The 15,825-nt window shown below is 44.8% G+C and overlaps 1 protein-coding gene across 2 annotated transcripts in view; it reads right to left on the bottom strand.

Moving 5' to 3' along the window:
- Window positions 1–15,825, bottom strand: part of gvin1l (GTPase, very large interferon inducible 1, like) — a 39,216-nt gene that overhangs the window by 8,523 nt on the left and 14,868 nt on the right. For both annotated transcript variants that reach the window (XM_068218672.2, XM_073943943.1), the window contains one exon: window positions 8,525–8,610. In XM_068218672.2, coding sequence (XP_068074773.1) covers window positions 8,525–8,610 — 86 coding nt within the window. The remainder of the gene's footprint in view (window positions 1–8,524; window positions 8,611–15,825) is intronic.

Below are 15,825 nucleotides of genomic sequence, written 5' to 3'. Positions count from 1 at the left end.
ATGAAAAGTTTAAAAGGTGTATTTGTATATAGAGAGACATGGGTAACGTTCGAGGTTACTAAAGTAACCCTTCGTTCCCCGAGGAGGGGAACGGAAGCACTATAAGTGGATTTGATTTGTAAAATCCACGCATTGGGAGGTTCGGTTCAGAAGCTACTCGTCTGAAAGAGTATTGAACGGGCCAATTAAGAATGAATTGGCAGCGCAAGCCTGCGCAGGTGAGCGGCATAAGCAATCAACTGAGTATATAAGCTCACCTGGCGCAGCAGACGCTATCCTTTTTAAGCTGAAGAGACTTTCAACAGCTAAGGGACAGTCATTATGGCGACGGAGTATAGTGCTTCCGTTCCCCTCCTCGGGGAACGAAGGGTTACTTTAGTAACCTCGAACGTTCCCCTTCGGGGGGAACTTCAGCACTATAAGTGGATTTGATTTGTAAAATCCACGCATTGGGAGCCCATTGAAAGCGCCATAATGACTGCACCTTACCAACACCCCCGATGAGGAGATAGTCAAGCAAGCGTGACGCACCCGCATCATGGGGGGCGCGGTCCTCCAACGTGTCCCTGGCCCTAATTTATCCTACTTCAACAGAAGTTTTACGGATTTAGATATATTTTTTGGGAAGTCGTGAGCATCTAGATAATTCTAGGAAATACGACAGTACGTTGGGAAGCGTGCAATCCCGATAGGGAGGACGCTGCGGAGGCCATCCGTTACCCGAGGGGGGATAGATGGCAGAATTTACATATGGACTAGCCCTAAAAAGGGGGAGTACGCATAGCAAAAGAGTGGTTAGCGGGGAGGGAAGACACGGGTCCGCCCAGGGGGGGGACTTAACCGTGGCGGAATAAGCATATGGGATCGCCTAGTGGGGATCACGCATAGCAGGCACCTTTACCCAAAACGCGGGCTGACCAGCGGGCAGACCTACAACGTAGTGGGCCAGCAAGTGACTCCTCCGCTGAGTCAGTGCTGGGGGCCACGGAGGAATCTGCAGGGCTCACCTGACGGGGATCTTTACTGACAGATAAAAAGGCGCACGTATCTCCGTGTTAGGGAAAATGGCGCAGCAAGCGTGTTTCAACACCCTACCGAATTGTTTCCTCAATCACCCAGGGTTACCTAATACCCTTGAGGAAACCGGCTCCACTCGCAGATTGTAAAACCTTGCAAATGTGTTGGGTGTCACCCAGCCCGCAGCTCTACAGAAGTCTGTTAGAGGGGCGCCGCGTGCGCGCGCTCGAGAGGATGCGAAACTCCGAGTGGAGTGCGCACGCGCTCTCGGGGGACGCGGCTCATCTCGGCTCTGATAGTGAAAGAAAGGCATCCACAATCTAGTGGGAACTTATTTCGGTACGGCACTTCCCTGCTGCCGACCGTTATAACAGATGAAGAGCTGCTCAGATGATCTAAACTCTGAGTGCGGTCCGGATAATACGCAAAACGCGAACTGGACAATAAAGAAGGGCTGGGTCTGCCTCCTCCGAGGGCAGCGCTTGCAGGCTCACTACCTCGTATTAAAACGGAGTGGTAGGAACCTTGGGCACATATCGCGGGCGGGGTCTCATACGTGAGAGAAGCCAGCCCAATTACAGGCACGAGTCACTGACCGAAAAATGCCTCCGGGTCCCCGACCCTCTAATCGATATCAACGCGACCAGCAGAGCTGTCTTCAGGGACAGAAAATACTGAGTCGAGGATCGAAGGGATCTGACGCGGCTTGTGTAGCGAGGGCGAGATCCTAAGAGGGCATGAGAGGGGGCGGGGTGGATTAATTCGCTTAACGCCCCTGAGGAACCGGATGATGAGGTTATGCGTTCCCACGGTGCTGCCAGCCACCGCGTTATGAGAGCGGAGATGGCAGCCACGTAACCTTGAGTGTGGAGGGCGACAGCCTGCTCTCCAGCTTCTCTCGGCGTAAAGAAAGCACAACGCTGATCTGGCAAATTACGGGGGTCTTCTCAGCGAGAGACACACCATTCAGTGAATAGACTCCACGTCAGGGCATAGGCGCGCTCGGGGAGGGGGCTCTAGCCCGAGTGACGGTATTAGCCACCGCAATCGGAGGTTACCTAAGTCTTCCTCGCGTCTACAATCTCTTCAAAGATCGGCGAGGGTGCCAGGTGGTGCCCTGTCCCTGAGAGAGTAGGTGCTCTCTCGAAGGGACTGCCAGGGGAGGGCTATCGCGAGGGAGAGCTCTGACATCCAGGTCCGGTTGAGCCAGAGGGGCGCAACCAGCAACCTGTTCCTCGTCCTCTTCCTGACCTTGCACAGTAACTGCGCGAGCAGGCTCACTGGGGGAAACGCGTATTTGCGCGTGCACCGAGGCCAGCTGTAAGCCAGTGCATCCGTGCCGAGAGCACTCGGTCAGGGAAAGAACAACTAGCAATGAGCGATCTCGGGGGAAGCAACAGATCGATCTGGGCTTCCCCGAATCGCGCCCATATCAGCTGAACAGACTCGGGGTGGAGTCTCCATTCTCCAGGACGCAAGGCTGCCGTGAGAGCGCATCGGCTGCACGGTTGAGCTTGCCTTAATATGAATGGTGTGCAGCGATTTCAGCCGCGGATGACTCCAGAGGAGCAGACGGCGGGCGAGCTGAGACATGCGGCGAGAGCGCATACCCCCTATACGGCTGATATACGCCACCGCCGCCGTACTGTCCGTCCTGACCAGCACGTGTTGCCGCTCCAGCACCGGAAAAAAACGGTGGAGAGCGAGGAACACTGCCAACAGCTCCAGGCGATATGCCAATGCAACTGGGTACCTTTCCACAGGTCCGCAGCCGCATGCCCGCAACGCACAGCCCCCCAGCCCGTGTTGGAAGTGTCTGCTGAAACGACAACAAGACTGGACGCCTGTTCTAGAGACACCCAGGTCTGTAGGAACGAGGGGTCGCTCCAAGGGCTGAGGGCGCGGCGACACAGCGCAGTAACAGAGACTCGGTGTGCGCGCGCGTGCCATGCGCATCTGGGGACTCGATCGTGAAGCCAGTGCTGAAGTGGTCTCATATAGAATAATCCGAGCGGCATGAAGCGGCTGCGGATGCCATATGCCCCAGGAGCCTCTGAAATAGTTTCAGTGGGACCACTATTTTACTGTCGAGCTCTCTCAGACAGTACAGCATCAGCTGAGCGCGCTCTCCGGAGAGGCGCGCTGCCATGGTGACCGAGTCCAGCTCCAGCCCGAGAGAAGAGATCCTCTGCACGGGGGCGAGTTTGCTCTTTTCTCGGTTGACCTGAAACCCCCACAGGTGGAAGTGCCAGAGCACTTTGTCTCTGTGCATAATCAACTGCTCTGAGAGAGGGCAAAAATCAGCCAGTCGTAAAGAAATTGAGTATGCAGATGCCCGCGAGCCGAAGGGGCGCTGAGGCACCCTCCGCGGGCTTGGTGAGGACCCGCGGAGACAGAGAGAGCCCGAAGGGGAGGGCTTTGTATTGCCAAGCTCGACCTTCAAACGCAAACCGCAGAAACTGTCGGTGGCGAGGAAGAGTGGAGACATGGAAATACGCGTCCATCAGGTCTAATGCTGCAGACCAACCCAGAGGACGAACGCACCGGAGGATGCGCTTCTGCGTGAGCATTCTGAACGGCAGCTTGTGCAGGCAGCGGTTCAAAACGCGCAGATCTAGGATTGGCCGTGACCCACCGCTCTTTTGGGCACGATGAAGCGTGGGCTGTAAAACCCGCTCTCCATCTCGGCTGGAGGGAGCGGCTCGATTGCATCCTTCGCCAGGAGGACAGCAATCTCCTCTCGCAAGACAGGGGCGGACAGGGGGCTGACCCTGGTGAATACACACCCGTGACTTGGGGGGCCGTTTCGCGAACTGAATCGCATAGCCGAGTCTGATTGTGCGTATGAGCCACCGCGAAGAGCTGGCCCGCGCTAACCAGGCAGGCAGAGCTCTCGCTAATGGACTCATCGCTACAATCGCTGACGTACCAGCAGTGGGGCAGCGCGGAGTGGGTGTGCTGATCCGGGAAGCTCGCGGGTCCCACGGAAAAGCTGGAGGTGAGATATTTGCTCTCACTCCAAACCCGAGCTCCGGAGGGGAGGCTCGAGGGGTGGGAGAAAGGAGACCGTCCTCCCAGCGCTCGTGAGCCACTGGCGAAACGCACCGAATCTGCAAGCTAGAAAGCATAGCGTCCCAGACTGGCAGATTTCGGGCTGTCACATCTGGGGAAGTGAAAAGTGCCCTTTCATAATGTTTTCATGGCAGTAAAAAGTGCCGTTGGAAATGGGGCCCCGCCCTCCAGCGGGGAAAGAGCAAGTTCCCTCTTCTCCAGATGGCCTGTCCCAGGGGCGCTTCGCGGTCCGTTGCCGGACTTAGCGGCGTTCTGGGCAGGGGGGCTGCCTGCTTCCGAGGTGCCCGACGCGCTCGCTTCGCCTGAGGCGTGTGCGGGGGCGGAGCAGCTCTCGTAGGCGGGCGCCTTCGGCGAGGAGCAGGTATGAATGGCACGGCGGGCGGAGCGGGCTACGGACCGCCGATAAGACATCACCCACCAACTGCTCTCTCACCGCCTTGAATTCCTGGGTGAATTCACAGACAGTGTCGCCGAACCTGGCTGGGGATATGGGGAAGTCAAGAAAGCGGACTTTGTCGACTTTGCGCATATCAGCCAGGGGTGGCGCTCCTGGACCACTAATGTGGACATCGTCCTTCCCAACGCACACGCAGCGGACTCAGTAGTCCGAAGAGCTAAGTCGGCGGCGGTGCGAAGCTCGTAAGCCTGGGTTGGACCCACCCTCGTGCAGCTCGGCCAGCGCTTGCGCTTGGTAGCGCTAGTAGGTGGCTATCGCATGCAAGGCTGAAGCAGCCTGGCCCGCAGCTATGTAAGCTCTAGCTCCGAGGGAGGTAGATAACTTACAGGCTTTGGATGGGAGACGAGGCGGATCCCGCCAAGAAGAGGCGCCGCGCGGATTTACCGCCATCGCGCACTCAACCTGAGGAATCGCCACATACCCCCTGGCTGTTTCACCGTCAAGAGTGGTTAGGGTGGAGGAACACGCAGCACGAGCAGAAAAAAGTGCTTTACAAGACCGCGTGAGCCTACTGTGCACCTCTGGGAAGAAGGGAACGCCCCTCTAGTCGGTCCGGCCGCGGAGCTGGGGGATAAACCATCTCCAACCCACGGCCGAAGCAGCCCGGGAAAGCACGGCTAACATGTCCGTTTCAGGATCCGTAGTGACAGCGCTCACCAGCCCGAAGGGGGCGAGCGGGTCTGGATCATCATCGGACAATGAAAGCCCACCCTCCGATGCCGCGGTGGACATCTGGTCTCCGGTGTCATCGGGCGTAAGGGCTACCATCTGTTAGACGGATCGCTTCCCCCGCCCGAAGCTTGGATGGAGCGCTTAGAGGAGCGGGAGGTCCGCGGGCCCGTGGGCGACGGATTATCTCTCGCTGAAACCCTCAGATCTGCCCGAGTGCCCGCTGCAGAGCAGGGGACAACTGGGGTGGTTCACCCTTTTGCAAAGGCTAACCGCGATCTTGCGCAACAGTCATGGCATCGCAATGACGACATGAACTGCCCGCGAGCAGCGCATTAACATGCTGGACCCCCAGACATGTAACGCAGTGCCCGCGCCCATCATCCGAGGACAGGAAACCACCGCATCCAGAAACGCACAGTCGGAGCGCCGTCCTGATAAGGACGTGCTGCACGACTGTGTTGCTCTTTCTGTGAAGTTTGCAACTTTATACGCACCGCTCTGGAGGACCGGACCCAAAGAACGCCAGGCAAGGGAGAAACCCAGCTCGACCGTCTGCCACTGCGTGTACACACTCTGGACCGGGAGAATGCTCTCGTTCGCTCAGAATCGCTGGTCACAGCAGGAGGAACCCTCATCGACTCGATCAGAAAGTCTCTGAAGCGAAAAGGATAGCGTCTGCTGGCGCCAGGTGAGCTTATATACTCAGTTGATTGCTTATGCCGCTCACCTGCGCAGGCTTGCGCTGCCAATTCATTCTTAATTGGCCCGTTCAATACTCTTTCAGACGAGTAGCTTCTGAACCGAACCTCCCAATGCGTGGATTTTACAAATCAAATCCACTTATAGTGCTGAAGTTCCCCCCGAAGGGGAACTAGATAGAATAGACAGAGATAGGTTGATCTCTGCAGCAGCTGCCGAAGAGCTGCGCGCTGCAGACGCAGCTGGTGTGAAAGGCAAAATCCTGCGTGCTGCTTTTGCTCGACATACGCGCTGCTCACGCTCTGCTCACGTGCCGCTGACGCTTGCGGTGTGAAACAGGCGTAAGGATGTAATGAGACTGGAGTGCTATAATCTCCGCTTATCAGAAAATCACATTGTAACAAAACTGCCTTGAAGTGAATCGCTCTTGTATTTTTTATGTACATTTTCACTTTATATTTCCTCTATGCGAGTTAACAGAGCCATGGAGCTAAGTGCACATTTAACAAGATAATACATTATCATTTGCCAGTCATAAGTCATTACTTAGTTATTCAGCACCATGTACTGTCAGACTAACTACAACAGTAAAGCCTCCTATAGACTGACATTGCAAAGCATACTTAAACTATTTCAAGCCCTTTTAAAGATTTAATCGCATGAAACTGTTTCACAGACTTGTTAAAATGACTGGTAGAATACCAGGTTAAAATAAAGGGTTTAAATGAAGTCCTACATTTTCAAAAGTCTTCTGTTCTTGCAGACACAAAATTTTACATATTATAAATAAACAATGCATATGTAATTTTTGGTCTTCAATGGAAAAGCTATATTCCATATTTTAATCAGACAAATTTATTTAATTTTAAGTTCGAATATTTTATACAAACAAATAAATATAGACTATATTTAATTAAATTACACTTAAATCAAACCAAATATATTTTAGTCAACTAAATCTAGAGTAGTAAAATCTTATGAAATTTAGTTGACTAAAACTAGACTAAAAGTAAAATGATTCAGAAGACTAAAATATTATTAAAACTAAAATGGAATTTTAGTCAGAAGACTAAGACTAAAACTAAATCAACATTTGCTGACAAAATTAACATTGCAACAAACTGAACTATTTAGATTACACTCCAGCTATTCAACTTGCACCTGTTACAATCACCAGTAATCTAGCCTGTGCAAATTGCTGGAGAACTACACATCTGCCAATATATGAAATACAACTCCCAAAAGTCTTTGCACTCACACACCAGTTCCTGATTCCCCCGATTACACACACACACAGCTGGAAGCTAATGATAGACTGATTACTAGGACTATAAAAACACCTATTTCTCATTGCTGAGTTGTGTAAACTTTAATTGAGCATAACAAAGCTTTGTCCTTGTCTTGCCTTGCTTTTCGTGTTTTGATCTTAGCTTTTTTTACTGTTCACATTGTTTTGCTGCGTGTCCTGACCATTCGCCTGTACTTCTGTTTATGCCTTTGGATGATCTGCATGGTCCTTTCTGTCCCTGTTTTGACCTTTGCCTGCATGACGATTTTCTTAATAAACTGCATTTGGATCCTCACCTCTGTTGCAGGCTGACTAGTTACAGCACAATAGCTATTCACCTGAGCTAGACCTCCCACAACATTACACTTACAGCTGCTGAACTTTACTGACTCACATATACTGTAAGTACCACTTTTTGTCTTTTTTTTGTTTTAACTTCTGTGTTTTATTATTGTTTGCTACCTGGCCTGACCTTTTGCCTTTCTTTTGAATAGCCCCTTATATTGCCGTTTGCTCCTGTTTAACCCTTTCAGCATCTGCATTGAATGTTGAGATGTCTCATTAACTGCCAGAGCCTTCATCACTGCCCAAGCTTCTTTAGCACTGGTGTCAAACTGAGTTCCTGGAGGGCTGCAGCTCTGCACACTTTAGCTGTTACTCTCATTAAACACACCTAATCAAACTAATTGAGTTCTTCAGGCTTGTTTGAAACCTACAAGTAAGTGAGTTGAAGGAGGGTTTGAACCACATTCTGGAGGGCTGTGGCAATCCAGGAAATGAGTTTGACACTCCTGTGATAGAGCTGCTGCTTCCAGGATTACCACTGTTCTCAGATCTACACGATTGGCCACCAGAGCCACCACTGCTCTCAGATCTACACGATTGGCCACCAGAGCCACCACTGCTCTCAGATCTACACGATTGGCCACCAGAGCCTCCACTGCTGGGCCAAACCTGAAAAAAAAAAACTTTTGCCTGTTTTGTTGATTACTCTTGTTGATTGCTCCTTATGTTACTGATTGCTCCTGTAACTGCTACTGTTCTGCTGCTCTTGCCTGTTAGACCATTTATTTAAATAAAAGACAGGACTGGAACCTCAGCTTCATTGCCACACCCTTTCATATCTAATACTACATAGGAGTCCCTGTGAACCAAAGTTTTTGGATTCAAATATTATGTTCTACAAGCTAAAGATATTCAAGCCAAGTTTCTTCAGAAAAATGTTTCTTTCAATGTAAGCTACAAAGAGGTAAATTATGCTGGTTAAAAAGTAGTTTAAACACTATAATGTTGTAAAGAGTAGATCTAAAGCAATTTACCTTGGTGGAATCATTTGATTCAGAATCTCTAATCGTTGACTCAGATATGATCTCTCCTACTGCATCTTTTGCATTTCCAGGTGAACCTGAAAAAGAAAAGTATTACATTGTAAAGTATGAACTGTGAAAATAATTAACTGGAAATGAAACATTTTCACAGCAGAGACAGATGACATAAAGACACAAGCAGGTTCTGCCCTGACAGCTGTGGCAGGAAAAGGAACCAAACACAACACAAAGACTGCGTATATTCAAGAAAAGCCCCAGAGGGTGATTAATTTACAACAAATCCAGAAGGTGAGTGCAGATGAAAGGTTAAGTAGTGCTCTGTGAAGACTTCTAGATGGTGAGTTAGGGTGTTCTGCAGGGTGTGCAGGGTGCAGTCTGGTGAGGGTTTATGCAATTGGTTAATTCTGAAGAGAGAGGTAGAGAGAAATTAGCATATGGGTAAGTCGGGAGTTTGTAGCTCATTGAAGCTCTGGTGCCGTCTGCTTATATCCTCTCCCTCTGATTGTCTGCAGTTGCTGGTGATTGATCCTGATGAGGTGAGTCCAGGTGACAGTAGTTATTGCTCTCTGGCGACATTGGAGAAGAGTACTTGCGACAGTACCCCTACCCCCACCCCTGAGCATCATGGTGGATTGAACCACCATCCTGTTATGAGAGAGAGAGGAGATGTTATGGGAGCCCACCTGGACCATATCCTTGACAGGCCATCAGCATTCCCATAGGCAGCTCGAAGTTGGACTTTAAAGTGGAAGTCCTGAAGCACTAGGAACCACCTGGTGACCTAGTTGGTGTCCTTTGCCGCTGCCACCCACTGCAGGGGAGCAGCCAGTTTTTTTCCGGTTGTGGGACCCACCATTTCAGGATGGTTATATGGTACAGCTTCTCCTCTCTTCTTCGTCCAGGCTGACATTTTTGTTAAATTACCGGCCCGACCCATTCGATGACTAGGTAACTACCCTTCCAGGTGGCCAAAATCTTCTGGTGGGGACCAGTACCATTACTTTATTGCTAGGATGGAACTCAGGGAGGGAATCTTCTCCCTCATGTCTCGTACATGTTTTGTTACAGTCCCGTGTGGGACTGTGTCCCAGACCTGTCAGGCTACTTTCAGGAGACAGTGGGGCTGGTGGCTAAAAGTTTGAATGGGGTGAAGCTGACTGGGTGAGTTCATTATAGGGAGTTCTGTGTAGGTGGAAGTATGGTACACTGCATGGAGTGAAACCAGACAACACATGAGGTCATGTGAAAAGGGTCTATTGTGCTTGCTAAAATGATACGCGTACTCGTATTGAACCGTTCGGTATAAGACTTTCGGTTCAGTACGCATTACAAACCGAACGATTCAATTCAGACTAACATCTAAAAAGATAAAAGGGAATAAGTACAAAATATAATGTTTTCAGTGCAACAACACTCAACATGGCATCCCAAATGACTTGGCAGACAACATGCTGCCTTCTGGCTAGTAACATTAATGTAGTCCCTCAAATCCCAAGTCTCCCAGAAGCTCCGGGAGACTCCTGGATGCCGGCAAACGAATGACAATCTTCTGGATAATCGCGCGTCTCCCCCCCAGTCCTTAAATACGTCGCACACCCCTCTCCACCACATCCCTCCCAGCTCTTCAGGTACATTGGGCAAAACTCACCCCCGCCGCTCAGGTACGTCGCATGCACATGCCCCCAATGCTCTTCAGATACATCGCGCACCATCACCGCCACCAAGAGAGTGGTGGAAAAAAATGTTTTCAGAAAATGTTAAATGTAATAGAGCCCCGTTACATTATTCCTTCATGAGCCCATTTCAGTCAGATAATTCCTGCTTTCAGATCCACTGAAATGGCAGGTGACAGTCAAATCAAGCAGATCTGTGCTGTCTAAGGAAAAGGTGGACACACTCATCTTTCTGAAAATAAAAAAAATACTTATAAAAATAAAAAAGAACTGAGTTCCATATACAAACTAAATGGTCCTTTTCTTTTTATTTGTTTAACTACAATATTATATTTATTTTTTATAGGAAGCTTTTTTTATTTAGAGTATAAAGAAGGATTTGTTTTATTTGCTGCTCAGCAGAAATCCCGGAAGTATAGCTCTATCACTGTTTAAAGTAAAAAAAAAAAAAAAAAAAAAACAAGATCATACTTTTATGATGTTAGTTTTAATAGATAAAAAATTTAATCAGAGGAATCCTCTGGCTTTTTTCTTATCGAAAATGTACCGAGCCATGACGCCACTGTATTGTATCTAACCGAATCGAGATTTTTGTAAACCGTTACACCCTTTATTTATATATATATATATATCCGGGGCACAAAAATATGTATTTCCGCTTAAAGAGAGCGGCTGTTAATGTCGATTGACCATAAGTGTGATACAGAGATATGCTGTTTGAGCAGTGCATGAGAGACGAAGGCAATAGTGTATCATTCTAGGTTTAATACATTATTTATGTGAGTATGTATGATGATATTTACTTTATCTGTCGTGATACGATGTGTTTATTTCCTCTTGCTCCTCTTGCTAAGACATATATTTTATGATTAGGGATTGGGATGAACAGAGATTTTGTGACATTGCACGCAAGGGGTGTGACAGATTCTCAGTAAAACAGAATTCTGTAAGTGTTAAATGTTATGTGTAAAGGTTATCTTGGGTGTTAGTTGAATAATATTAAATTATCACTTGTTATTATAGTGACCCCGTGTGGTAAATTTGAGTATTATCTTGGATGAAAGTTGAATAATATTAAATTATCACTTGTTACTATAGTGACTCTGTGTGGTAAATTTGAGTATTATCTTGGATGTAAGTTGAATAATATTAAATTATCACCTGTTATTTGTTGATCCATTGATTTAAAAAATGTTAAAAATCACTTAAGATCACAACCAAGGATATATAAATAAAAAAATGAGTAAAATACAAAAATGTATTTGAGCAAATCTGAAACCTGACTCTGTGTCAATAGATTTATTTTGTTGGCTAGCAACAAATCTATATAATATTGCAGTCAAGGTCAGCAACATCAATACAGACTTTTTCATGGTTTGGTTTAGTTTTGGGGTCATGATCAGGCCTAGAAAATAGAACTTTTAATTCTTACATCAGTCTTAGTACACAATGTAACTACATAAAGCTTTAAATAGGTAAAGTGTCAACTTATACATTTTTTTTTTTTTTTTTTTTGGAAAATATGCTAATAGTCTAATCCGATTTTGTGATTTTTGCTAAGCTAAGCTAAAACTCTCCCACCAAACCCTGAGATTGGCTGAAAGGATTTAAAAATGGTTAAACCCAACTGTTTACCTTTAGAAGTGTCTGGCTGAAGAACGGATGCACATGCAATCTGAGACTGCATGCAATGCTTTTTAATATGTAAACCTAACCCTTAACCTGTAAACCGCTAACCCTACCCCCCACAGTGAGGTCAATATTCTATGACTACTCTACGCTATTTACTAGCTCTACTGAGTGCATCTGTCTGATTCTGTTTGAGTCCTAGTTTGGATGTGCAAGTCAGATACTATTGGGGAAGCAAATCACCATATAGAAATAATTTCTAAAGGAACGTGTTGTATGAATTGAGATATTACAAATATTTTAATGTCTTTGGCAATTCAAACATGAGCTGAAAGCAGAGACAATTGACTCCACAACCCAGCAGGTGGGAATGCGGGAAAAGCCAGCTCCCCCTACATTTACATTTGAATCCACTGAAACTCGACTTCAACCACCCCAACTCACACTATGGTCATTTCAAAGTCTGAATGCTCTAAATTAACCCAAGTGACTTTATCTATCATGTTTGATTTCATTTGAAATGTCTCAGTGCGATTGGTACAATGGTCTCATTCTCTCAGAAATAGACATAATCAAAACAATAAATATTAAACTTCAGGCATCTTTTGAATCACTGTGAAGGGTGTGACTTTCCCACATGCAGCACTAAATGCAAATGCTTTTTGTTATGCACACACCCCTTTCCTTGAGAGGATTCTTGGATTACTTTTAAGTTTTGAGATTGGGTTTGAGAAATGTTCGGCGCGATTCTGCTTACCCAGATCAGCCCGTAACATGGAGCATACGCTCAATGTTATGTATATTTTTGAAGTCAGGTATACATCTTTTGATCTTGGATTTATCTTTGATAATTTGATGTCTTGTATTGATCGTTTATGAATTGACTTAATGAATTGGCATAATACATATTTACCTGACTAAAAAATTGTTAAATTTTGAATTATTTAAACAGTCCTCGTGTTATTATCACTGGTAAATGTTGTTGTCCATAGCACTGCAAGCCCCTGTACAGGTTAGTAATGGACTAAAACATGTTAGACGGAGCAGCGAGAGATCCGACTAACAAATTGGCATTAATTCAAGTATACTTAGACTGTAAAAGGCCAACTATGGGTTTTCTATTTAGAACAACAAAATATTGTTGAAACCAATCTAAATGTGGGTATTTTGGCCTCCATCTATTAACTTATAATCCTGTGCGATTATTATTAAAATACTTTGTCTTGATTTAGTAGATAACAGAATTATGGGGACCACATAAAAATTTCCTAAATTGAGTAAGTAGGGTTCTGCCTTTTTAGGAGAGTGGTTAATCGCCTCTGTTTAATGACCAAGACTGAGAAGCTTGTATTAAGAGATTGTATACCCGGCCGGTGCAAGACTCAGGATGCTATAGGAATCTGAGTAAATGAGAATAAGGTATAATAACAAATCAAAAAAATATATTCAATCATAATCTAAAATAATGTGAAAGGAAACAAAATAATCTTATCAATGTTTTATAATTGGAGTCAGATAAAACGAGGATAAATATATTAATATTCTAAACCACGTCATACTAAAATTGGAGTCAGATATGAGTTAAGTTTAATATAAATCAACATTGTGCACTGGAAAGACCGAACATGCAGTGAACCTTTATCCACCAGTGGAAGCTGTCATTGGACCAACTGGCTGAACCCTACAGTGTCTAAAGGGTTGAGTAATGATGCAGAAAATTCAGATTCTTCAAAGTATTTTCTTTTACAGAAGTGGGGTCTAGAAAAAAAAAACTATTTGAGAATCACTGCTGTAAATAAAATTGTTTAAAGTTTATACATAATTAATGTTAACCACTTTTTTTCTAATTCAGAATATTAAGATATCCTTTCTTTTGCATGTGTGACCCCCTCTGTCTCCTGCAGTGTAAACAAGGTTTTATGACATCATTTACTTGGATGTATATTTTGTAGTTCCCAAAGTTTGTTTGCTGTAGGCTTTGCTAACGCTAAGCTAACTCTAAAAGTCACTGGCTGCGTTCGAAACCGCCTACTACTCGGTAGGTATTGCATTTGAATTTAAACGTACTACTCAGCCATTAAAAAAGTACGTTCTATACAGTATGAACGTGAAAAGTATGAATGGAATTCGGACGTACTACATCCGTCATTTTTACATCCGCCAAATTTGCCTTTGCATTGAACTTTGAGCATCTTACATTCAAATCTGATGTTTGTGTTGCCCTTTAAGAACTTTCACTTTAAAATATCTTCTTCAAATGTTTTATATGCATATTCCCTTTGTTAAAATGTGAAATTCATAATGTATTTAATTAATCTACTTTATTTGTAAAAAGCAATACTTTTATTTTTAAGATATTTCCTATTTAGTCATCATAAAGCACCATCAGCATAAATCATCATAGAGGCAATGTCGTAAGTTTATGTTTTGTACATTAGACATGTTAAAGACATTATCTCAGTGATCATTTTTTTTAATGCAATGTTTTATAAGTTTGTTTGCTATTGTAATCTCTACTGCAAGGATAACTAGTCTGATTATGTATGGTCATTTTGAGTGCAATTTTAGTCAAGGGACAATTTCTGAATACTGTTGTATTATTTTATTGCAATTTTCACCACAAATGCTAATAAGAAGAGAAACCGTACATGATCAACCTTATTAAGACTGTTTCCTCATTGGCTATGGTTTAACATAATGTTTAGTCACAACTAGGGTTGTAACGGTATGATTTTTTTACGGTATGATAATCGTCTAAAACAATACCACGGTTTGACGGTTTCGCGGTATACGGTATTAAATAGTAATTCTCATAGCAAAGACCCTGAAAAGAATAAGAACACGTTTTCTGACTGAACAAAAGTTTTATTTCAACAAACTTTTGAAAGAACCGTTTTAATAGAACTATAGAAGTCTTTTATAAAAAATAAACTGAAAAATTTCCCATTTTAATAAATTAAATTAGAAGGAATAAACAAGCAAGGTCTTTTAAGATTAGACAAAAATAAACTTAAACTGTCCTTCCTTATAAGCAGGATAAATGGGAGACCAAAAGTGCAATACCAAGTTTATGGCTGTAAACATGTATTTAAAGCATTGTTTTTTTCAGTCTAGGTTGTGATGAAGAAATGTAAGCATGTTGAGATTTTCAGGACTTAATCTTGACCGCTGAGGTGAGAGAATGTGTCCACTTGTACAATGAACAAATAAAAAAATAGGAAAATAATAAATAATGTGTCAAAGTCCAAATAAACATGGTGCAAATCCTTAGTAAAAAATAGATATAAATATTTACAATACTCTAAATAGTTACATAACGAAACTAGATTCAATATGGAACATCCTTAGGTTTTATGTGCCATCATGGATATGGTTGTCTGTGGATATGGATATGGATATGGTTGTCTGCAATGCAGACAAACAGCTGCACCTTCATTTGCGTCTTTTGAAAACAGCAAGAGCAGCAGTTCGTCTTTGCTGTGTCACTGTTTTGTCATGTTTCTGTGCTGCTGTGCATGCAAAAGTACTTAGTATGAGAATTATTTCATGCAAAACTTTTTTTTTCTTTTTTTTTTATCTCTCATTCCGTATTGTTCAAAAAGCTCATTGTTGGTCCACAAACAAAAGTGAAACCTATGCTTATTGGTTGTGATATAGCGAGTTTGAACCAATCTGGGCATGGAGGAGGGACAATGCATCAATGTATCATGTCTGGTTTGTCCGGAGACACAGTGACGAGCGTTTCTTTGTCAAATCAGCGTTGTCAAATTTTAATGATGTAATCGCACTGATTCCGGAGCCTCTAAAAGTCCGCGTGTTATGTGATACAGCACTGGAAATCTGAGATTCTCTTCTTTATGCCAATCTTTGAATTGTATGAATCGGATCAGCGGATCAAAAGTTATTAAACATTTAAGAGCAATACTTATTTTTAGCCGCGGGCGGCTGTCTCGGTCTTTAAGGGTTAAAACCGTTGATATGCAATTGTTC

This window comes from Danio rerio, chromosome 3 (genome assembly GCF_049306965.1).
Source record: "Danio rerio strain Tuebingen ecotype United States chromosome 3, GRCz12tu, whole genome shotgun sequence".
In the NCBI taxonomy this organism is placed as follows: Eukaryota; Metazoa; Chordata; class Actinopteri; order Cypriniformes; family Danionidae; genus Danio; species Danio rerio.
Note: the sequence above shows the minus strand (reverse complement) of the source record. Positions and strands in the feature narration are given on the sequence as shown.